The 25,575-nt window shown below is 41.0% G+C and overlaps 1 protein-coding gene across 4 annotated transcripts in view; it reads left to right on the top strand.

The window, feature by feature from the left end:
- Window positions 1-25,575, top strand: part of LOC134531932 (phospholipid-transporting ATPase ABCA3-like) — a 114,490-nt gene that overhangs the window by 48,207 nt on the left and 40,708 nt on the right. For 3 of the 4 annotated variants that reach the window (XM_063367990.1, XM_063367999.1, XM_063368008.1), the window contains exons 10-19: window positions 2,738-2,872; window positions 3,424-3,696; window positions 6,738-6,893; window positions 8,450-8,660; window positions 10,955-11,204; window positions 12,021-12,151; window positions 16,587-16,804; window positions 18,232-18,384; window positions 20,346-20,579; window positions 23,467-23,743. In XM_063367990.1, coding sequence (XP_063224060.1) covers window positions 2,738-2,872; window positions 3,424-3,696; window positions 6,738-6,893; window positions 8,450-8,660; window positions 10,955-11,204; window positions 12,021-12,151; window positions 16,587-16,804; window positions 18,232-18,384; window positions 20,346-20,579; window positions 23,467-23,743 — 2,038 coding nt within the window. The remainder of the gene's footprint in view (window positions 1-2,737; window positions 2,873-3,423; window positions 3,697-6,737; window positions 6,894-8,449; window positions 8,661-10,954; window positions 11,205-12,020; window positions 12,152-16,586; window positions 16,805-18,231; window positions 18,385-20,345; window positions 20,580-23,466; window positions 23,744-25,575) is intronic. The other variant, XM_063368018.1, reaches the window with a different exon arrangement.

Raw genomic sequence — 25,575 nt, forward strand, 5'->3', positions numbered from 1 at the left:
AATAAGCGATTCACATGTAGTTTGGTACATTTCTGGTATAAATGTATATAAAGACAAAAAATTTTTCTTGAGAAATTTCAGTTTTAGTACAGATTAGAGGTTAGGATTTTTTCTATAAATAACTAGAGGTCTGCCAGCCTAAGAATTTTACTTCGAGCCGAGCTCGAGCTTTTGTGGTACAGTTACACTTTTGGGAAATTATTTTTATCTTAAACTTAGTATAATGTTTGAATAAAGTATTAAAATGAAGTGGGCTTATTAATTTTGGGTAACTATTTACAGAGTGTGTTTACATTTTGCACTGCTAGAAAAAAAATAACATTTTTTTCCATTGAATCTTACCTGTTTCCATTAGTTCATTAGTAACTGATATCATCCAACTAACATAACCAAGTATATGTTTGTGTAAATGTAACATCTTTTGAAACATTTCATCCTTGTCAATTTTTCTGGAGTCCTTACTGAGCTTCAACAAACTTAGCACCAAAAATCATGTTGTTTGAAAAGTACATTCACATTGTTTCAACATTTCCACTTTTCCTCACAATAATTCTGAGAGAGATTGTCACAGAGTATTAAATTCTGTTCTTTAATCTATCATGCAGAACAATAATTTGTTCTGCACGTTCAGGAGTTAAATTAGCTCTACGATTGGAGATGACATATTGTTTCCAGCAGAAGAGAAGCATCTCTCGCTGGCAACCTGCGTGGCTGGAATGCTTTAGTAAAATTGCTTAACCTCAAAATTAGTGTTATAAATATCTGTAACTGGTCATTAAAGTTTAATCAATTGAAAGTAATAAAAATAAAAGCATTTTACTTAATTCAATTTACACTTGCAAAAAAAACATACACACAATAAACCTACATGGAAATTAAAGTCATTTTCAATATCCTGAAGTCTGAAATATGTTTACTCATGTCATCAAATGTAGAGCTGTACTGAAGAAGCCGATTTAGCCAATATTTAGTTGAATCGGCATTTCTGCCGACTTTCGATACAGTACGCTTGTTAATTTTCGGCCGATATTACTGAAAAACGAAAGAGACTGCCATAACCTAAAAATCCATGAGTACCATTTTCACTTTTCGCAGTAGTACTGCATTCTTTCAGATAGCATTATTTCTTAGCAACATGTGCCAACCGTACATATCAAAGTTTAACATCCTCTTCTTTTTTTTTCAACAATGTTCTTTAATTTAATATGTCAAAATAAATAATACATTACTATCACCGTAAATATACATCTCGGTTGTTACGGTAACTATAGTGCAAATATGGTAGCTATCATGCTTCTGTAGTAATTATGGTATTCTACAAAGAATCTTGTTCTTTTTATAGTAATTATCTTAAAATAACTATTGGGTTTGTACTGTAGTTATGGTACATCATCCATATTTCTTCGTATGTTGTTGTTCATTTGTTTTTCTTCATAATTACGTGTTACTACTTACTCTATGATTTAGAGGTGTAAAAGTAACGGAAAAAAAGTGTACCCGTATGTATTCGTTACTATAACAATTAGTACTCGTTACTTTCGTATCGTTACTCGTTACTTCTGATACCGCATAACATGCTATGTTATGTAACAGCAACGAATCGAGTCGTATTTCGTACGCGTACAGTATGACGTCGCGTAAATAATAATAAATCGAATATAAACAATTAAAAATATTTGATAATTAACAGCTTTTGTTAACCAAGAAACAATTAAATCTCATTAGAGCGGCTTTATTATAATATCTCTTTTAAATAAGAACAAGAAACGTGAAAATACGCGATAATAAAAAACAAAAACATAACATACATATTTATAATTTGTAAAAAATACATTCTTACGTTGTTTCTGTTCCAATCTCAAACTTTGCCTACACACACAATACCTTTAATAAACAGTAAAAAACTTGGACGACGAATTTCCAAATTATACTTTTCTTAATAAACAAACATCGTTCTTTGTAACGAATAAGCGCGTGCATGCGTAAAACATACGAAAAATGCGAGTAACGAAATGCATTCGTGTGTAACGTTTCGTTACTCGTTACTAGATGCCGCACCCGTTACTCAGTAACGAATACATACGGTTTGCTACAGCTCTACTATGATTACGTGCGCCATTATTTCAGACCAAAAGTTTCAGAAAAAATTTTAACGGACTTCATATCACACATTTAACGGCGTAAATGATGAGACCTCGGGCAATTTAAACGCTTTATATGGAAAAACCTACTATGCGGGACCTTGTAAGCGAGTTTTACTGTATTATTTTTTCCGTAAATAGTAAAAAACCGAATCCTTTGACGAATCCTATATCAGACCTGCCGAAGCTTCGAATCCCTGGGATTCGGCGGATTCGGCGGATATTGGATTCGGTCGCCCCATCCCTAATATTTTACCCTCTGTACGACACTTGCATAAAAAAACTAAGTTGTCTTACTATTTAAAAAATTTAGTGGAATTTTAAGACTTAACAAGATTGAATTTGAAACTCTAGCACACACAAACCATTATGCTACCTAGGCTGTGTGGAAGCCATGACAGAGATTTCTTATTATCAAGAGTGTAGTTCCACAGTTTTTTTCTTATTATTTTTAATGGATTCTGGGAATCACGAATGTAGATCTTTTATTGTCATGAGAAGGGGCCTGGTACTGCTGCTCAATTCCTTCAGATAAGCCCCACTATTGCTCCTTCTACGGTCTGTACGTTCAACGTGTAGCTTCTTTACTTGAACAGAAGTCGTTCTGGTGCGGTGGCGAGGCGGCCACAGTGGAGGCGACTGGGGACAGCCTGTGGATCAGCAGCAGCCCTGACTTCGTGGAGACGGAGCCAGCCCTGCCCATCGGCATACAGATCAAGGAGCTGCGTAAGGTGCGTAACGTCAGTGTCTTTTCATGCGGGATATTAAAAATTATTGTGAGTCTGACAAAATGATGATGTGTTTCGCGAAACAAGAGCTCAATTTTATATTCGATTCAACCCATTTCTTATTCCTGTTGTGAGCATTTCTGGCAACACTCGAAACGCTAACATGAATGTAGGAATAATTTGTTATTCGTGAACTTGTCGACACAGAATGCCAGACAACCAAGTGCACGGTTAAGATTGACGCAGTAGACGTGCGACATGCCGCGCCATCAGCCCCTCTCTTCCTAAACACACGTGTGCGGGCCGTGGCTGAGGGACGTGATGGCGAACGTAGCCCGTGGCCAGAGCGACCAAGCCCGTGTCTCTGGTTGCCACGGGCGACCGGTGAAGCTGGCCGAGTTCTCCCGACCGGCCGCACCCGCCCTCTTCCCGCCTACCCCTTCTCCCATCAGGCCGTCCGCCTGGAGTTCCACGTAGCGGGCCAGCGATCCCAGGAATCCATCCCTTGCCCACATCACTCCCGGACTATTGAGCGAGCGTGGCGTGCGGTGCAGGTGTTCGGCAAGAAGGTGGCGGTGGACGGCCTCAGCGTGAACATGTACGAGGGCCACATCACGGTGCTGCTGGGCCACAACGGGGCGGGCAAGACCACCACCATAGCCATGCTGACCGGCATGCTGCCCCCCTCGGGCGGCACGGCGACCGTGGGCAGCCGCGACGTGAGGACGCAGATGGACGGGGTGCGCGCCAGCCTGGGGGTGTGCCCACAGCACAACGTGCTCTTCAACGACCTCACCGTCGCCGAGCACTTGTACTTCTTCGGCAAGGTTGGCAACCACTCGGTCATCCAGTTAGCGTGTACTCTTCTACCTCAGTACAAAACCAATAAGCAAATAAGTTGTGTAACATCTCGTTGGCATCAGGGGGTTAAAGATAATGAGAGATGTTGAGATGTAAATGGAGTATTGGCAGTGAATAGGTGGGGAAAATGGACAGACCCCTTGGAAACCCACTAATCAACTTTGTCAGCCTCCAAGTCTAAACCCTACCTTGAACCCAACCTTTTGTCATCTCAGTGAGAGACAACTGCTTGACCATTACAAACACTATAAGAATAAAGTTGTGCTCTAAACCTGTCCTTAATTACCCAACTCCAGACACATGAAAAATGGGAGGTAATTTTTTTCTTAAAAGGGGTGTTATTCTTTACAAAATTTCTGACAAAAATGATGTCATTTTATGTGCGCTCTTCGTTGATGACTAAGAATCTAGAAAAAATCTCACCCTATTTCTAGAGACCTGAAATTTTGCAGTTATGATTAACTAAAAAAAAAAAAAAATATGTGATTTCTGATGCTTTGAAGTTAAAATGTGGTTTTATAATTTTTTTAATCTTTTATTTGAATTCTGACAAAGATTGACTCTCATTTTACAAATGTTACATTTTGACAACTTTCTCAGCAAAAATATGTTGTAAATGGTGCATCATAGAGAAAAAATGCTTATAATTAAACTTGTTAAGAATTTAAATATGAACAAAAAAGACTATGCTAAATTTTTTTGTCTATCTAATGGTTTCAATTTTATTGGCAATTCTCTATATGAATTGAGGTGCGGCTGTTTTGTACTTCTTCTGCCGTAACTCCAAGCCGTCCCGAGTGCTGCCAGCTATGAGTAGAGCTTAGTTAAATAACTACAAGCTCTGCCTTTAAACTGCAGCACTTATGTCACTTTTGACATACCGTATTTACTTGTGTATAGCGCGCACCACGATTTTTGCAACAAATTCCAAAGAAAAAAAAAATTTTTCCCTTAAATAAATTTTACTAACATTTTGTGGTACCTGTTAAGTAATTACGTATGAAACAAACGATAATTTAAATTGATGTGTGGTGATGCGTCAGGAAAATACTTAAACTCTGCTGTGTAGACGGAAGATAATGAAGCGCTGTATCGTCACAACTGGTACGATGACGGGAGGGAGGGAGGCAGGCAGGAACGGGACGCGGAGGCGACGAGGAAGCGAAGGAAGTGGGAGGGGGAATGGCGACAACATTCTCTCTCTCTCTTTTATTTTACTAGCTGCACTGGCTTTCTGTAGAGGGGGAGGTCTAAAAATAAACAAGAGATGTGCAAGCTTGCGCGCGCGCACGTGTGTGTGTGTGTGTGTGTGTGTGAAAGAGAGGCCTTGTTGCTTGTGCGTATGTGTGGGGGCTGGCCAGAAATGTCACCCGTCACCGGCAGTTAACGACTTCCACTCCTCCTCCCTGCCTCACCCCCTCACTTTTTTTTTTTTCGTGTATAGCGCGCATCCTTATTTTTTTCCTTTACTTGAGGGGAAAAAAGGGCGCGCTATACACGAGTATATACGGTATGTCACTTCTGAAACACCATAAGTGTGAAAAATGTGACATGGAAATAATGTGGACTGCATGGGAGAAGTGAGGGAGATAGAGGGTGCTTAGGGAGTTTGTCACGGAGTCTCTCCCACTCCTTTTCTCACTTCTTGGCTGTGTCTGTCTCAGTGATGGTCGATGGTCCTCCCCTTCCTTTCACCGTTCTCACGTCAAGATGACCACATCTATGACCGCGGCAAAACTCAGATATATTTTATTCATTTATCCTACGCCCTGTTTAAAAATCCACATAAATCACTCATACTGAAGAAAGTGATACCTGAAAAGTTCTCGTAAACACCGCTAAATGAGAAAGAAGCCAATGCTGTCTTTTGATGACTAACTTTAACATTGACTTTTCTGAATTTTTCTGCATCTGAAGAATTAAATGTAGTAAGTTAAGATATTTATGAAATAGAATTTTTGTGAAGTTATATACAAGCAATAGATTATTAATAGAATTTTTATTTAAGATTGTTAGTCACCAAACAAAAGCACGCATAAATAAAATATACCTTTTGTTGTGAATTTTTAAGGGAAAAACACCTCTTTTAAGAAATAAATATACAAAATTATATTTTATAAAAACTAAAAGAAATACACTTTTTTGAAATAAATATCTTGCTTTTTTCACATAAATTCTATTTGGTAAATGTCTTATTTTACTGCAAAGGTGAGAGGAAGCACCATAACTCTAAATGACCGAGGATTAGGAAGGACAGAAGTCATCTCCTGTCCCTACCTTCACACTCTCACTGACCCTGCCTCTGCCCCATTGTCAGCACATCAAGAAGCGAGGTCAGTGGAGAGAGGTTGCCTCGTTCCTGCCATCACGGCTCACCAGCCTGCCCGCTCCTACCCGCGACTGTGGTTTAGTTATGCTCCACCTAGTTCTGCAGTTCTCCGGTAGATTGTCACGCCTCCCCGCATGGCATGCCCAGCTACGCGTGAAAACCTTGATCGACGTTCTGAATAGTTATAAGGATCCTTACAGAACCACAGATGCAACCTTTCGTGAATGGACCCGTCGCTCGTCTCTTTATATGCATCCTTATGGCAGTGAAAACAACATATTTGTTTTGACTGTTTCTGGGCCATTATTTTTTGTGAAAAAAAGAGCACTGTCAGCTGGCTAGGCTGTTAGGTACGCAAACATGCCACGTCGCCTGGCGTAATTCTACACTACAAAATTTCCTTCCTGCTCGTAAAGGACCCCCTGCGCAGAAAATATGAAACTGAAAGGAAACTACCAAAGTTCACAAATGCACCATAAAACAGATATTTACAGGCTTGACAATATGATAATGGAGCATTGACGGAAAACTTAGTTGTGGGGATTAGGATTTTCTCGAGGAAACTACCATTCCACCGAAAAGTTTGTCAAGTTTCGCACTTGGTAAGAATGTGTGTTTGAGCCCGGTGGGGGGGTGAGCGCCTGACCACTGGACCGCAGTGGGGGCTGCTTGTTGCAGCTGAAGGGGATGGAGAATAAGGAGATCCGAGCGGAGACCCAGCGGTACCTCAGCGTGTTGGAGCTGCTGCCGAAGCAGAACGCGCTGGCCCGCACCCTGTCCGGGGGGATGAAGAGGAAGCTGTGTGCCGCCATCGCCCTGTGCGGCCGCTCCAAGGTCAGCACGAGGGGCGTAGGCAGATAAAACTCTTCCTTGGCTTCTGGGAGGGTAGTAACTAGTAATGTGTGATAACTACAACTATTGCTGAGATTATGCTTGCAAGCCATCATCTTCAACATCATCTACCAGCATGCTGGTGTTATCTTTACATTGCCATCCGTCATTCCAACATTCCCTTTACTCCACTTCACTTTCTCCTGTTTTCTTTTACTCCACAAACAACTTTTTTTAAAAAATATTTTAAGTAGTTCTATAAAGGTAGCGTGTGTTTGAGCATGGATTATAAAAGTCTTTAGGGTAAGGGGGAAAAAGATTTAATGTAGCAGGTGGAAAAGTCTATACTTGTTTGGGGTTGCTTCAGCTGCGTGTCAAGTTCTGCGACAAGGCGTGAGGTGCGGACCCCGTGTAATGTCGTTGTTATGAAGTTGTTCAAAAATTGGTTGCAGCGATGGAAGTGTGTTTAACATGTTGGTGATCTAGAAGCAAATGTCAGTGTAAGAGAAATATTACGTGGTGGATCAGTCAAAGTACATGCAATTACACTCATTTTTTTCTTTTCATTATGGCAACATTACTGGAAGTTAACAGTCCAAAAATCGTAACTAATTTGAAAAATAGTTACGCCTTTCCAAGTTCCTAAAAAAATTCCATATAATACATACTAATCAAATTCCCTTTCTCCTTAAAAATTAAAAAAAAAAAAAAAAAAAAAAGATATATATGGAGTGTGTGTGTGTGGTTTTTTTTTTCTGTGTTATTATAAAACTTCATCTTCCCAAAATATGGGTACAATGATATCTCTTTTAATGTACCCAAACACCACAAAATTTTACACTTAATAATGAAAGTACAGAATAATATGGTGTTAGTTGTAATATTATTTTTTAGAGATTAAAATATTTTTATTTTGAAAGGGCTCTATACACTCTCAGGTCATCTGCCAGTTTTGCATTTTTGACGACATTCCTTAATGATTAACTGAAGTAACTGTGCAATGCTACCTATCCAGTGAAACCTCCAGTATTTGGCCTGAGCCCAGGAACCTCACTTCGCTCCGGTCAACTGACAGTTTGTTCGAGTAATAGTTCAGTCCCATCAGTTGCATGGAAAATTTTGTGATGGCCGCATCGAAAAGCGACAGCCTCCTTTGATTAACTGGAATGTATAAATCCCTTACCAAGCTGTGGGTTTAGGAGAATACATACTAACTAAAGTGCCAAGTTCAAAATGCATGATGTAATGGAAAATTTTCAAAGCAGATGATTCACATGTTAATACTTCACCAGTAACGAAAGATTATCAAGAACTTTCTCTACTGGACGAAAAACTGAGCTGCGGCTACAAAAGTCCAGTTCGGTTAATCGTTCAGTTTAATCCTGTTATCAGGATTGGGGTATAAACTGACTGATGAAATGGGTGTGTATGGGGGCCCTTAAAGTGAGAAATCCTTCAGAGAGAGGCACGTTGTCAGTGCATATGTGGTCAAGTGTCTGGTCGTGACCGGAGAGGCGCTGAGCGTGTCAAGCGATTGAGCGTGTCTGCGCGGCGTGCAGGTGGTGGTGATCGACGAGCCGACCTCGGGCATGGACCCCGCCGCGCGCCGCACGCTCTGGGACCTGCTGCGGCAGGAGCGCCACGGACGCACCATCCTCCTCACCACGCACTTCATGGACGAGGCAGACTTCCTGGGCGACCGCATCGCCATCATGGCCTCCGGCCGGCTCAAGTGCTGCGGCTCCCCCTTCTTCCTCAAGAAGAAGTACGGTGAGGCGCTGCAGCGATGCCTCTCCCCGCAGTTACCAGAGTGATCGTTGCATTCCGGAAGATCTGGGTTCGAATGCCGGTCCTGTTCCCTGATATCACTTCTGGCTAATGCTGAGAGGATTCCCAACTTTAAGCCTAGGTCGATTCCTCCTCCGATATCTTTGGTATGAAATGATCTTGCTGTCTGTTAGACTTTTAATCACAAGTTAAAAAAAAAACTGTAATTCAGTGGATTTTAACTCCGCTTGTATGTGTTTGTGGTCTTCGAATGGGCTTCAGTTGTTTTGACCTTTAGTGTGCCCACATCTAGTCTACGACATAGGAAAGCAAGGGGTAACTGAACGGTCGAATCACATTCAGATCATTCAAGACCAGAGGTTGGAGACACGCAGGATCATCAAGCCCAACTTGCAGGCCACTCACTATTGACGACACTGTTGGTGTTCCCTCGTTTCGCACAGACCATTACACCGCATCGTCGCCTCCCCGTGGAGTGTGTACGCCAGTCGGGTGACCCAATCGGATCTCATGGGGTTGAGTGCAGCATAGTGCGACGCCCCGAACGAATACCACCGCCAGAGAGGTGATTGTCACCCGCACGTCACTCAAACAGGGTTCATGTACTATAAGTTAATTTTTCAGCCAGCTAATTAATGTAAGATGTCACAAACTGCCATTAATAAACTTTATTTAGTGAGAATTGTTCCATTGTGCGGGCTCATCCATAGGTGTGGCCTTGACCGACTAGGGCTTACTGCACATTTTGCACGTGAAAGACAAACCCAAGTAGCGCACGAACATCCGGGGCTGCCTTAGTTGTCATCCACCACAAGGACTATGCACACGGAGTCTTTATCATCTTATTTCACCGACATCATAGCTGCAATAGGGTGAGTCATCTCCAAACCCTTTAACAGTTCCACCATGGCTAGCCCCAAAATTGACTTGGACTTACTCCCCAGCCATGCAACTTAATTCTCTGTGCATTCTTAAGGGACGTTACCTTTACTACATTATCCAATCACCACCTGGCCGTGGGATGCAGGCCAGGTTTCAATTAACTATGTATCGCTGCAAAGCGTTTCTCATTTAGTCCACACAGAGCCGCCCCTGTGCGAAGACGCATCACAACCTGTTTTAATTAATACACCCAAGGACTTTCATGGCTTTTAACTTTCCTATTGATACTCTCCTCCATGTTCTGTTAGGTCTATGTAAATTGTTAATTTTGTCACCCATGTGACAAACAATGTCATTGGGGTTCCCGATGCTTTAAACGTGTCTGATCGCATCGCCGCCATTAACGACACCTCTCCTAATAGGCAGTGGACTGTATACATAATCGCCTTAAGATGCCGTGATACAGTATATCCTGTAATGTGCCACGATGAGAAATGGCTTTTATGTTTCGAACAGGCTACGCACAGAGGCAGCATGTGTAAGAGTGTCTGTCTTGAATAAACGCATCTACCTAACACCGTGATTCTGTGTAGCGTCAGGAGTGGCTGACGGCTTGATGTGTATCTGCTGGACGTCTGAACCTGCTGCCTCCCTGAACCACCCCTGAAGAGTCTCACGTACTAGCGCACAAGCTACCCTCTAGTCGGTGCCTGGGCAATTATACCTTGCATATGCCAGGGCAGACTCCAGTTTTACAATGTGCGTGTGACCATCAATAAGTACCATCCTGAGTGTTCCTGCCTACTGCTTACTTTAAGCCTGGCATGCGTTGCGGTTCATTAATTTGTTTCATCAGTTCACCACACTACGCATTCTTTGCAGCAGTTCAGTTTCTTTATTACACTTAAGAACGACGTTGTCCTTCTTGTTGGTACCCAAGGTCGGTCCCAACCCAGTTAGTAGCCAACCCTGTGGGCAAAGCATTCTCACTCAGTGAGTTTCCCAGGAAAGTATGGCCTCGTGTTTGATATGCTTATGATAATAGTGTTTATTATTTGGTTATTAGTACATTAAAATATGTTCTACTTTAAATTGCTTTGGAACTTTTAATAATAATTTAACAACTCTACTTCTGTTTTGAAGTATCACTTGTAAACAAATGCTAACGCAAATGTTTGCAGCATCTAAATTTGACAGTTCTTTTAGCAAATGGCAAGCCAACGTTCCCGCTATGAACAGACGACTGTGATGTGAGGTTGTGCCGTGCAGGTGTGGGCTACCAGCTGGTGATGTGTGGTCGTGCCGTGCAGGCGTGGGCTACCAGCTGGTGATGTGTGGTCGTGCCGTGCAGGCGTGGGCTACAAGCTGGTGATGTGTGGTTGTGTGCCGTGCAGGCGTGGGCTACAAGCTGGTGATGGTGAAGAGGCCCGAGTGCCGTGTGGAGGAGGTGACACGGCTGCTGCGCGGACACATCCCGTCGCTGGAGGTGAGCCAGGACGTGGGCGCGGAGCTGTCGTACCAACTGGAGGAGGCCAGCTCTGCTCTCTTCGAGCCGATGCTCCGGGAGCTGGAGGACGCCAGGGACCGACTGGGCATCGACAGCTTCGGCGTGGCGCTCACTAGCATGGAGGAGGTCTTCATCAGGTGCGTACCCGCTCATTCCGGCTCAGCCGTGTGTTTCAGCATTAGTTCGACCAAAACATAGCCAGTACCTACTACACCTGTCACAGCTGACAATTGTTTTAGACTATAAAACACTACACTTAAGAGGAATTACAAAGTTTACAAATGTACTTAAATGAATTTATATTAGTCCTGTTCTCCTGAAGTCAGCCCCTTAAGAGAATGCAAACATATTAATGGTTCTGGAAACCTTGAGACTGAGCTATGAGATTTCGTGTATAGTAATGTAGGAATGAAATAATAAAGGAATAATGAATGAATTAGTGCTCTTAACATCTTTTCGACAATGACGGGTCGTGAGAATATGAGAATGAGCTGAATGAGTGATTGGGGGGGGGGGGGGGGGGGGGAATCTGGAGTACTCTGAGAAAATCCATCAGCTCACAGTAATACCTGCCACATTTCCCACTTGCGAAAAAAAAACCCAGTTTGACGCTGCTGGGAATTGAACCCATTTCACATCGGTGAAAGTTAAGCGCTGAGACAACTGACCCAGCGTGGCGCCCTCTCAGTAGGGTTTCATGCTTCAAGCACCCACAGGAAGCAGGACCACTCTGCCGATATGAACTCTGATTGTGTCGCAATCTCCACGTCGCCAGCTTCGTGTAGAATTGGAGTGCTCGAGAACGAGTGAGCTATGAACACTCTCATATCACGAAACAACCACGGCAGAGGATCGGTAATGCAGTGATACTGTTGTTGCCCGGTATTGTGTGATGCGTAGATATTAGATAATGTATGTGAGGAGATCACAGTTTGTTGCCCGCCTGTGTGAAGGGTTGGACGAGACGAGGAGCTGTCCCTCCGGAAACGACCGTCCGAGTCTGTCGGCTTGCCTGCGGAGCAGAACTCCCTCCGTGGCGACAACAATGGCACAAGCAGCTACGGGGACTCGACCGTGCCCATTGGTGAATGTCCAATATCATAGCTAGAGTGACAAATCATATCACTTAAATATCAATTTTTGTAAGCACCCAAGTGTGCGTGTGAGATTGTTTATGTACCAAAAAAATAACGATACTTGATATCATGCAGAGGAAACTTTAAAGTCCATATGTTACAATGCTGCTGCTGCTACTGTCCAAAAAAAATAGTTTGAAATAACAAATAATTAAGAATAACCGCGAAATAAATAAAGCTGTTAGGTTCGCACTTAATCAGTCTAGTAATGGGAGTTTGCGCTTAGGGGAACCATAAATAATACTCATTCGTAAAGTACACTAAAAGAGCAAACAGATTCAAATGTTTATACAGCGAAACCCCTTATTTACGTTACCGTTATTTACGTTTTCCCGTTATTTGCACTATATTCTTCAGGTCCCGTTTGGTTCCCATTAGTCCAATACAATACTTTCCCGCGAATTACGTCTCAAAAATCGAATCAATCCCGCTATTTACGTCACGTAACAACCATAAACAACCAGAAAATACAGTGGAGTTAGTAGGCAATGAACATTTTAAATAGCAAAATATACATATTTTATAACATGAAAAGTTGCTTTTATTTCTAAACATGTAATAATTTAAGCCTAGGCGTGTAAAAGTACGAGTAATTATAGCAGGAGACAATCTAAAATGCACGAGGGAAAAACGTAAACTCATGAATGTACAAACATGGCTGCTTGTAAGTTCTGATACTGTATTTATGTCACAACTTAGCCGAAATACTGGTACGAGACATAAACTTCACAAGATAAAATGAGCGGTGTCTTGGTAACTGTTTTATACGTCTTTTATAATTTGGGAAGTATTGTACAGTTGACGCCATATTTTTTAAACTAACCATTTATTTCTGGGGATCGTAAATAATTAATTATTGGTATCAAGACATCATGATAAACGTAAACTTGAACATGTCACGGCAGCGAGAAAACTGGTGCGTATACCAATAAACTGGTATTAGAACTGGATAAAATTGGTACACGGGAGGTGGAGCTTATATTTTTTTCCGCTAAGCTCGCATCTATTGGTTGGCGGCTGATGGCGTCATGAGTCTGGGCGGAGCATAGAGTGCGCATGCGCCGCCGCGTCGTTACAGCAGCTGACCGAGTACAATGACCTTTCTCCGCGTTTGGCGCGCTATTGACGGTAAATATTCATCAATTTGCGGCCTTTTCTTAAAAATTTTTTTACTGTGAGCAATGTGTATGTAGCCCGTATTTGTTATAAACCCTGCCGGTTGCAACTGTATTTATAATTTGGAGAGGCAAATAATCTCCTTGAACAGCCAAAAAAGCAAGCAGAAGAAAATTTCAAATTTATTTTTTAGGAAGTAATCAGAAAAACATTTTGGCTTTCATTCTTTTTTTATTTTTGTCAAATGTGGTAAATTAATAATTGATTAAATACTAAAGTAAAATTTGTTGTTAGTGTGTTTGTACCTGCATTGTAGTATGTGCTATTAAACAAAAGGAAAAAAATTCTAAATAAGGTAAACTGTACTCCTTTTTATACGTTTCCCTTTATTTACACTTTCCCGCTTTTTACACTTTTTTACTTTGTCCCCATGAAAAGTGTAAATAAGGGGTTTTGCTGTATGTTGACACCTAAAAATGTCCATTCTAGATCACTACATAATTGCCCATTTTGCACTTTTGAACAGCATTTCAATTGGTTAGCATTTTCGAGCATGTCAAAACTAGCAATGCTGCAGTAACATTTTATGGCTGTAAAATGTGAATTTTGCTTGATTGTATTTAAAAGTTTATGCAGAGTTATTGAAAAAATAAACCTGAATTTTTTGGATAAATGTATTACGATTTTTCATCTTCACTGTTTAGCATTACTTCACAATTGCACATTATTTTCTTAAGCTGCAATGTTTCCTTGTTCCGGCCATCATATGTCTGCGACTAAACTGCTCACCACAAAAACTTGTTTGCAAACCTATCAACAGTTTCTATCTAGCACTTGCATAACTCACTGCATTATGAACAGTGATTAAGACAATGTGCAATAATACCATGTCTTAATGAATGATTTTTTTTAGTAAGAATATACACAACAATGATAGTAATTTTTAATTTAAACATTTTTATGGACATAAGCCATTGCTAGTTTTAACTGAATGTCATAACAAGAAAGCTTAATACTAGGCATGTGCGAGAAAGACTTTTTTGAATTCGAGACGAGATCGAGAAAGCAATTTAAAAATTCTCGAGAATCGAGTCGAGATCGAGAAATCTGTACTTTAGTTAACAGGATAATATGATCCAAAAAAGTAAAACTCAATAATCTGACAAACATACATAATTATTCAATAATTTTATTAAGTATCCACAATTGCAATTGCAATTACAACTTTACCTTTACACTCAACAGTTTATTTGCCTACTGTCGTATGTAAACATACGTTATTGACTCCATAGTCTATACAGTTTCCTTGAGCCATGGACGGTACTTAATCATGAAAGTCTGAACATTCACCACTATCGATATATCACTATCGATACGGACCGCAATTTAAACATCATGTTGCTTGTTATATACTGCTGGCCGTGTGTATAACCTAAGGCCATAAAACAAAATGCAATCGCGGAAGAATTCTGCAGTCATGTTTATATTTTTATTTTTTACCGTACCGTTTTACGTTGATACTTGATATTGATACCGAAAATGATTTATTTTTTTCTTTAATGTTGGTTTTATTAACGGAAAATAATCATTTTCTTCTGTTATTTAATGTGATAACCACAGCACAATTCATTGTTTACGTTTACCGTTTCATGTAGTGACTTGTGAACGGAAGTTGTTCGTTTTTAACTTTTTAATAATTTATCGTGTATACTATCGTAACAAGTATATTTTATTTTATTCGATCTACGTTACGTTGAAGATATGTTAATTATTTCAACACGCAACGCAAAATGCTGCCTCAATATATTATATTACCTAACCTATTTCTTTTTTACAAAATTCTCGAAAATTCCGAGCCAAAAAAATTATCTCGAGACGAGATCGAGAAAATTTCTGTCTCGACTCGTTCTCGATGATGCCGAGACTCGCACATCACTACTTAATACACAAACACAAAGAAAAAAGTCAAAATCAAGAGATGTCAAATGTTAAACTTGTTGACAGCACAAATGATTCTGGGGAAGAAATTAGTCTAAATAATTTTTATCGTTGAATCATCATTCAAAGAGCAAAATAGTTTTTTTTTTAAATATTTCATTGTTTCATGTGATTGACATGTAGAATAAGTTACCAATCTTATAATACACAAAATATGACATATGCCTTAATCCAAGAGAGTGTACAGAAACCTCAAACCATCCCCAAAAGTATGTTTTAAACTGATAGTCTTGGGTATGTACGAGAGAGCATAGAGGTAGTGATGATAAGGAAGGAAAAAAATTTTGGGCACCAGTCTGTGAATGATTAGGGGCGAGCACAGACTCCATCAGATAGGGCAGAGAGGGGATGATGGAAGGGGTGAACTCAAAACAGGGTTGAACTCGGAAGCCCCGGGCTATTGGCCACTCAGGACTCCGTGCTAAATAATGTACAGAAATACTTTCAGGGACCTAGTCGGTCATGCTGGCATGCTACGAGCTGTACACAGAAGGCTCTAAAGTACTTTAGTGACGAGAAAATGTGTTGGAAATACATCAAGCTTGTCCTTAAACTACACTTAACTGTTGATAGAATAACACGACGATGAATACAAAGTTAACACTAAAACATTAATAGTGTTTACTAGATCACATTACTCTTGTGGTTGAGCTAGACAGCGCCCGGTAAATAACGTGTACGTGGCCAGTAGAAACACTCATTGCTGGTCCGACGGAGAGATAACCACACCACGAGGGTGGGAACTGCTGCTAGGCCAAATGACCGCACGTTAAATGTGGGCAGGTGTGCGACAGACGTGTGGGACGGACAGAATAAATCGTATTAATCACGATGCTATTGTAAACTGTGGATTAAGTGGACAGAAAGTGGGTGAAGTCCCAGTGGTTACCTAGAGGCAGCCGAATGCCAGCCCAGCAAGTCACGTCACTCGCCGGTGCCGGCTGTGGCCGGGCGACTGGGGCGGTGGCCGTCCGGTCGTAGCCCGGCTCTGATATTTTAACTGAACAACTTATACTTACCCGTAACATACTTATTAAAAACCAACACATACTGAAGAAACACCGCAATTGTACATTTTTTTTAAAATCCAAAGTTATAAATTGGTGTAATAGTCTCACTACACTTTTTTAAAACTAAAAATATTCATAAAATATGGGATCCATACACGGGTAAATACGGTAAGTCTTAATGTTTTTAGGTGCCTTGGTGAACTCCTGGACAGGATCGTACAGCGAGAAGGGTGTGTGTGCGTGTGTCTGGCGTGCCCAGCAGACAACGTGAGTGCGGGGGCGTCGCTGACGGGCCGCCGGCTGGTGCTGAACCAGCTCCGTGCCATGTCGGTCAAGCACGTGCTGCACACGGCGCGCTCCTGGGTCCTGTACTGCACGCACATACTGCTGCCCGTGCTGTACCTGATAGTCGCCATCGTCCTCAGCAGCGCCTCGGTCGCCGTCTCCGTGCTGCCCGCCCGGGAGCTGGGCCTGGGGGTGAGCCCCTGTTGTCAGAAGTGTTCCTACCTCAACTCCATTAAGAGCACCTCAAATATAAGAAACTACATATGTACTTATAGTACACACACTAGAAGTTAGTAATAATTTTTGATTATAAGACACCGAAGTATTTTGAAAATTTACTGTAACAAATATTAATTAAATAAATACTAAGTATTCAATATTAATATAAACATGTGTATAAAATAAATTATTTAATTTAGTAAAAATATTTGAGATAAATTTTAATTAATAATAATAAATTTTTTGAGTGTATATTGTAATTTATTAATTTAAATTATTTATTAAACAATTTAATGAATTATAATTTATAATGCAAATAAATTATACACTCGGGAACACAACCTAAATGGTATTAATAAACTTGAAAATACATTTGAAAAAGTTTATAAACACTAATATTTACAAAAAGTATTTTTAATTACATGGACCAGATTCAAGCTACCGGAGCAGCTACATCAACTATCAAATCATTTGATTTGTAGAGCGAAAGGTTAATCTATAGTGAAACATCTCTGGTAAAAAAGAAAAAGACATGACAATATACGAAAGCCTGGGTTGGACCTGATTTTATTAAAATACTACCCATTATGTTAATTTTCATTACATATAAATTAAATACTACATATATATAGTTTGCACACACATTAGATGTCTATAAAGTAAGTATTAAAGGATAGTGGTACTGTTATGAATTATTTTTTTTACTATCTTTGTGAATTGGTGGAAATACATTTCCTAACAAATGTAATTAATTTAATATTACTTTAAGTAAAAATAGATGTTATGGGCCTACCTAGTGTGAAATCAATCCAATGGTCTGAGTTATGTATTTAATAATATTATGGCAATAATATTATACATCCTATAACCACTGCACTAAGAAGCTTGACAGAAGATTGTAGGGAGAATATCCTTAGGTTTTTAAAAACTTGAAATTACTATTTTTTGTGACTATTTTAGTGTATCAAATATATTCCAGGGTAGTTTCACTATCATAAATTTTCATTTGTCACACCAGTACGTTTGGTATGTCCCATAATTTTTAAGTGACTATACTACATATATGGTTTTATGTTCATACATGTGAGTCCACCATCTTCCTATGAAAATTTTGTTTAATGTCGTGATTGAAACTTTAAATAAAAATTCACTGTCATCATTTTTCAATAATGCACCTAAAGAAATATAACTTAAAAAAAAAAATTGTGTCACCTGTTGACTTCAAATAATATTTTATGTAAAAAGTGTGTATAAATTTTTAGAAATTATTCCTGATTCATAGTCACCAACGTTTAAATTTTTTGGAGCGTTTGAATAGTGAAGTTTATGAGCTGTTACATGCCAACTAAAGCCAAACACAAAGAAATGAAAGTGTCGTGCATTCCGCGTGTGTCCTGCAGTCGTACAGCACTCCCATCACACCGGTCGAAGTGGCCTCCGGCGAAGACTCGGCCAAGCGTCTCTACGAGCAGTTCAAGGCCTTGCGTCCTCCGGGGCTGGTGGACCTGGGCAGCCACTCCGAGTCCACCATGAGCACTTACGTCTTGGAGCAGGCAAGACTCATCACTCGTACAGTCATGCAGGGCAGGGGGAGGGGAGATACATCCCCCCCATGCATGTGCCCTACAGTTCATTATGGTTTACAGTTGCAGATAATTTTAATTTTACCCTATTATTTAACCCAGAAAGGAACATTAGGTTAATATTCTGTCATGTAGTATGCTAAGCAGTAGTTAATGCTTTTTAACTTAATACAATCAGTTTCACTACTACCCTACTTAGTAATTCTTAACAATTTGTCTGGACGGTCCTCAGTAATACTGCATACTAGTATTATATGGTGTAAATGGGAATCTACTCTCATCGTCTTTTACCCTGCATGCAGGAAGCCACATTTGTAAGTGGAAGTGTGGTATCGACAGAGCACCAACCATATGTGAAGTGCATTGATTAACATGGTGCTGCTTTAGCGATTGGTAGCTGGCTTCTTTTATCACTCTCTTAGAGCTCTCTGAAGCTGCCACTATTTAATAATAAAGATGATGCTACTAAAAACCTAGGAAGCCACCAGTGTTTCTATGTTCTCCCGATATGTACTCCCAATTTACAATAGGATATTTAAAAGGACAAATTTTTATTTTCTAAAAAAAAAAAAAACACTGGTGAGAGTGTGACATATTAAAAGTTTTCTTTATTATTATATTTGCTGAAATACGTATGGTATACTGTACTGTGGTGTTTGTCTTTTAAATTCATGAAACTCTTCTGTTTTTTTTTTTCTCTCCTCCTCCTCCTCCTCCTCCTCCATTATGTACTGTTGTTAGGTTTTGTCATGAAAGTTAGTGCACAGGTGCCACCGCATGAAAGGGCACACGGACCTGGCAGAGACTCCTCTCGGGACGTGACGTCGTCCGTGTGGGAGCGAGATTCGGACCCTCTTAGTTAGCTACCTGGCCCGCTGTCAGCCTCGGGCACGCTTGCCCAGGTGGCAGTTGCAGCGACCCACACACCTGCTACCGGCAGGTGGTTGGCATGCAGCCAGTAAGCAACACGGTTCATCTCACACGTCCGTATTCACTGAACAGCTTCTCCACATTCTCCTACACTTGCACTTTGAACTGTAAAAGGCCCAGTGGCACGAATCGGCTAGGTGTGGTGCAAACCACCTTCATGTTCACACAAAGGATTCACGTAGTTAGTTTCAAAGACCCATGAATAGGTTAGAGATTAATTATTTAAGCAGTCTGCCGACCGAGGCAAGCGCTGAGACTGAAAGGAAAGGGATTTGGATTATTAAAAGATAGAAAACATAATTATACTCAGTGATGGCGATGGATGAAGTTCCAGGGGTGCTGGCGTGTCCTACCTGGACCGGTGATAATGTCAGACTGGGCAGCAGAGCACGTTCGCCAGAGCATGTGGCACCTTCGCGCCAAACAAGGAATTCATCATGTTTATTTGGATTCGTGACATGGGTTATTAATGAAAAAAAACACACAATACACTTCTCCAATTGAGGTATGTCCATGCCCTTGATACTTGATAACAGACAGTAGTTTAGTATTTAATTATTTAAATTAATGCGGATTTTGGCTTTCTTAAATGAATAAAAACAGGGCACTTTATGCCAGTCTGCTGCAATACAAAACACTTGGGGACAAAATAAAGGTTTACAATATCATTACTAGTTCGTTTACAAAAAGGGGTACGAAGCACCATATGGCTCGGTGCCTATCGGCATCATGGCACCCTGTCTGAATATACTCGAGCACATACGATGGCAGTACAATTGCCAGGAAGGAATGGTTAACATCGGGAAAGGAAGCGGTCCCTCGCCAGGCTCATGGGGCGAAGTCACGGTCGTTATCAGTGCTGTGAGTCAATGAAACAAGAATTGTGATGATGGTAACCAGTGAGGTGAAAATAACTTACAATTAGAATCATGAATAATTATGGGATTCATCTTTACACTTAAAATTAAATTGTTGACAGTGTACTTTTCCTTGCATTGCAGGCTGTAAACGACATTAGTTCCTACACCCAGAACTTCATTGTCGGGGCAACTTTCAGCACCGACAGTGCAAGCTCTGCGCCTGAAGCCACCGGGTGGTTCAGCAACCAGCCGTTCCATGCCGCCCCGGTCGCGCTCAACCTGATCCACAACTCCATTCTCCGGAGCACGCCTGCGGGCTCGGGACGCTCAATCAGCGTCGTCAACCACCCTCTGCCCTACTCCGCAGATACCGAGGTGGGCTCGCCACTGGCACAGCTGTGTTTCCTCAAGGGTTTCAAAACAACAGACAACATACCGTGTTTTATCGCACAATCGTCGCACATTTTATACTAAAATGAAGTTTGAAAAGTAATTTTGCAACGTTTTTGCGAAGAAAAAAAAATTTTCTGCGGTAAAGTTAATCATAAAAACAAAACCCATTCATGGAAAGTACATTTATTTAAAAAAAAAAAGTGGTTTATACAAGAGCATGCCAAACAGTTTATATAAATAAGTCATGCAACAAAAACCTTTCTTCAACTTTAAATAGAAAAACAAAATCTGTGACCCGAACGGGAGCCACTAAAATCTGTGACGTGAACTAAAGTGTAACTATCATCATAGTACACACTTACCACGAAAGAGTGCGGGTTATTAAATGTAGTAAACGTGGCACTCGACAGAGAGCGTGTGTTGCATGAATCGGTGAGAGATCGATATTCGACTACATGTGCGCGCTGTATACGGTAAGCAACATAATCAAACATGAATGATGCCAACTAGCGCTGACTACATTTTTATAAGCGGTACACTGCGGTGATGCATACTAAAAGATAAAGGTTATAACAATTAAAGACGTCTTTAAAAGAAAATTTACACATTAGACAAATTCGTATTACCGTTAATTAAATAAGTCAGTGTAAAATCCAAATAAATATTAGATTTATAATTTAAATACATTGTTTTATACTTTTATACAGAATAGATACCTACACAAAGCGCTCGGAATCTAATAGCAGGACCAAAAACATCATGCAATGTTTGTGAGAGTTTTTTTTACCCAAATTTTAACACTCTAAAATATGGGTGCGACGATTATACGCGTGCGACGATTATGCGATAAAACAAGAGTACTCCTACCTTCTCAAATATTCTGTTCGCTCTTAACGTCATAAACTCTTTCCGCAGAGTGCTTCAACATTCCCCTGTGTTGTTCATTTCCATTGTAAGCTGTGCTTTGAGTGTGTATTTATATACTTTATTATGGTGTAGTTTTGAACCTATTATAAGAAAAAAACGGGATCATAGCTTCTAAGTTAATTTGGGCATGGTAAAGTTAGGGGTTCGAAACTTAAGATAAAGGAACCTAATATATCTATGGGCTCGTAAACATGATTAAAGTTACACATTTTCTTTATTGAAGTAGTTTTATGATATAACAAATTTTACTTCCATTTTTATGAGTATGTATTTATAGTATAATAATTAGAATTTATACATTTTACTTTCATGTGTTAATGCTAGACACATCTAATTTAATTTGGGTTATGCCATTGTCAAAAGTAAAACACATTTATAGATACATGCGTGAACATAATATGTTTTGCACTTTAAAATAACGATCATTGTGTTGTTAATCTAACTAGCTTACAGACATATCCACCGAGATGTTTGAGGGTGGTTGGTCTGGTGTGCTGGAGTAACCGAGTGTTATTGGCCATGAGTCAAAGTGTCTATGACTCACGTTGATGAGAGAAATGGGAGGACCGTGAGTTAACTTACGGGCTCATAGCAGCATTTCCTCCTTTGCAATAACTCTGGGTTTGAGCCAACTGAAAATTGAGCCTTGCTAGAACATCATTACTTAGCTTTTGGTTATCAACTAAATCAGAAAAGATATACAGTAGAATCCCGCCGATGCGACCATTCCGTTTATACAACCGTTTTTTGAGGAACCGTGAAAAATTTGAGCAGAGAAAGTCGAAGATTTGAGTAAAATCGGCTGAAAAACAAGTCTGTTACACTTTGTTGGGCGCTATGTATTCACGTTTATCTTGCTAGCCAATACCGGTAAACTGCGTGCATCACCTGATAGCATCTACACGCGCGTCTATTGCAGTTCCAGTCCCGTGCCGACGTATTAGGTGCTTCAAGTGTGCGTGAGAGATAAGATAAAGAAGGTGAAGAGAGAGCGAGCCCTGTCAGCAAGTGTGTTTGTGGGAGGGGGAGACAGATAAAAGAGAGCGAGCCCTGCAGCAAGCGGAAGTGGTCAAGGTCGACATTTACCGTCGCACTCTCGCTAGCTAAGGATGCTGCTGGTCGTCAGCCCCTCCCCCCCCCCCTCCTTCTCTTTCTCTCTCTCTCTCACACACACACACACACACACTCACACACACGCGCGCGATCTTACCCTACTTCTCGCATTTCTGCACGTCAGCTGGACGGACCAGAGCGATAAGCACCGCCAGACCACCCGTTGTGTCACAGGACGCAACCTTTCAAACGCCACACTAATACAGCCCGCAAGAGACATAATAAACTTTTAATAAAAAGTTATCATTTCAACACTAAATCGTCTGATTTTTCTATACAAAGATGGCGAAAATGGACACGCTGCACTGTGTTGAATTTTTTTTTTCGGCAACAGGAGCTCCAATATTGCTTTCTAGGATATCGTTTTTTTCGGGAGACATCGTGCTATTTAAATACTGTAATATGAATTTAAATAGTTGTCTTTTATACACCATAGACAATTTTAATATTAAATATATGCGAACAAGGGCGATTTTTTTATTTATTTGGGGGGGGGGGGGGGGGTAAAAATTGGCCTGAATTCTCTATTGTGACCATTCCGTTTATAAGTCCGTTTTTCCGGGAACCATGAGGGGTCAGAGGTCGCATCAGTGGGATTCTACTGTATTATAAAATGTTTTACTAGGGTGAATTGTACAATTGTTATGTAATTAGTCTTATACTATTATATTTTTATGTTCTTCAGCCACCGCAGTACTATCACATAATTTGTTCCTTACGTCTTACACAGGCCCTTTCCATAGGTCCCTTATTGTGTCTCCCTCCAGTCTTCAGCGCGTTTCAAACAGCAGACAATGTGAAGTAATCTCCGCTCGTGTTGTCCCGCCAGGTCCGCATGCAGGCGTCGGGCAGTACCCTAGGCTTCCAAGTGGCGTTCAACTTCGTGTTCAGCATGTCCTCGGTGTCGGCGTTCTTCGTGCTGTTCTACGTCAAGGAGAGGGTCAGCAGGGCCAAGCTGCTGCAGTTCGTGTCCGGGGTGGACGTGCTCACCTTCTGGGGCACGGCGTTCCTCTGGGACCTCCTCAGGTTCTCCGTCATCGCCCTGGCCATTGTCGTGACGCTGGCGTGCTTCCAGAAGGACGGCTTCAGCGAGGCGGATCAGCTAGGTGACGTTCACAATCCTGTTTCAAAGTTGAGGAACAAGTATGAAATGCTTAATTCGTTGTGTGAAACAGAATGCCTTCCTTTTCCTATAACTACTAATTTTACGTGTTGCTTTTAATGTCCGTTGACTTGCCAATGAGATGCAGGTCGGCAGGGGAATCTGGTACGATGGTGAGGAATAGGGGTGCCAACCTGTGGGGGGAATTTGCAGGGTGGCCACCAAACTGGGAAAACGGGGAAAACGGGAAAACTGGGTAACTGTCAGGAAAGGACCCGGGAAACTGTCGGGAATTTTATTTCTTACTTAGAAAAATGCTGCATGTGGAATTTGCACAATTTATATGTTATACATACATCTCGGCATCTGAAAATAATCAAGTAGCGAACCTATATAGTTCCGTGTTGGCAGCTACTGGAGTGTTCCCAGACATGTCATGTTTCTCCTCTCCTCATAGATGCAATAAGTCACTCCTAGGGAAAGAGAAGGAAGGGGAAATATTAACTGCACTACGGCGCGCAGCACGGCACATTCTTGTTCCAACTTGCTTTTTTTTTCATTACCAGTCATCGACCAATGTCAGTCTTATGCTGCACAGTTTGTTAGAAAGCCATTAGGAAAATGTCTACTAGGTATTCCTGTCGCTATGAGTCTTGAGTTTTCGTGGGCTACTGAGGACGAGAAAGACAGAACCAGTGCGAGATGCAAGATATGCAATAAAAGTTTCAAGACTGACACAATGGGTAGGGAAGCATTTGCAAGCCATGCAAAATCCAAGTATCACAATAGAGTTATAAATAACCAAGCAAGAAACCTGCAAGTTACTGCATTTTATTTTCCCGCTCTACCTGCTGTGGCGGAAGCTAACACAACCTGTAACAAAGGTAAGTCCTACGTTGGCACTTTTATTTCTTTAATTTATCTAGTAACTTCTAACTGGTTAGCTGTATGAGAAACTACTACAACAGGCTTGTTATCCATTATTTATCAATGAGCTGTCAAATCGGTCAACTGACTGTTGGAATGTAGTAAAACATTCCCAAATTTGTTACGATTTATCAAGCGTTTGCTCGTGCTATCCCACGGAAATGCTGCCTTAGAACGTGGTTTTCTGTCCGTTCTGATTGCTTTGTTGAAAGGAAAGTCTTGTAGCCCAAAGAATAGTGTATAATGCTGTATCACATGTTAAAGGGGTGCCAAAAGTTTAAGTAACTAAGTCCCTTATTCAGTATGCCAGGAATTCTTCTTCGTGGTACAAGGAGACCCTTGAAGGAAAAAGAAAACAGGAAGAGACTGAAGAAACTGACGGAGACAGAAAGAGACAAGCTGAAAAGAACCTCAGGGAACTTGAAACAAAAAAAAAAGGTGGTGTGAACTCACCTGTAGATATCTGTCTGTGTGGGTATGCTTTCTCGTCTGATTGAAGAGGCCACTTATTTGCCAGCATCCCCAGCCAATCACAGAAGCCAAGCTTCAATCGGCCAAACTAACAGGCCAAATACTTGAAAGGAAGGCTGTGATTGGCCCACTGCTGCAGCCAATCAGGAAACACTCCTCTCAGGCGAGAGTATTAAAGATATAAGAACTTCGTGTCGACCAAAACTTCAGTGATATATCCGCCATGGACGCAGCTACAACCCAGAAGCCAAGCTACTTGAGGTCTACTTTTAGGTGAAATGGTCATCCCTGTCTGCTAGTGGAAAGAGGGACAAATAAAGGGTGAATCACGGCACTAAACCTCTTTTGCTTACTTTGGGACACTTCCTGCTGGCGGTATCTCTCCATGTGGGCGAGGGGAGAGGAAGGGAAGGGAAGGGAGACTGCATTTTGTCGGTG

Source organism: Bacillus rossius, chromosome 1, assembly GCF_032445375.1.
Source record: "Bacillus rossius redtenbacheri isolate Brsri chromosome 1, Brsri_v3, whole genome shotgun sequence".
Taxonomy (NCBI): domain Eukaryota; kingdom Metazoa; phylum Arthropoda; class Insecta; order Phasmatodea; family Bacillidae; genus Bacillus; species Bacillus rossius.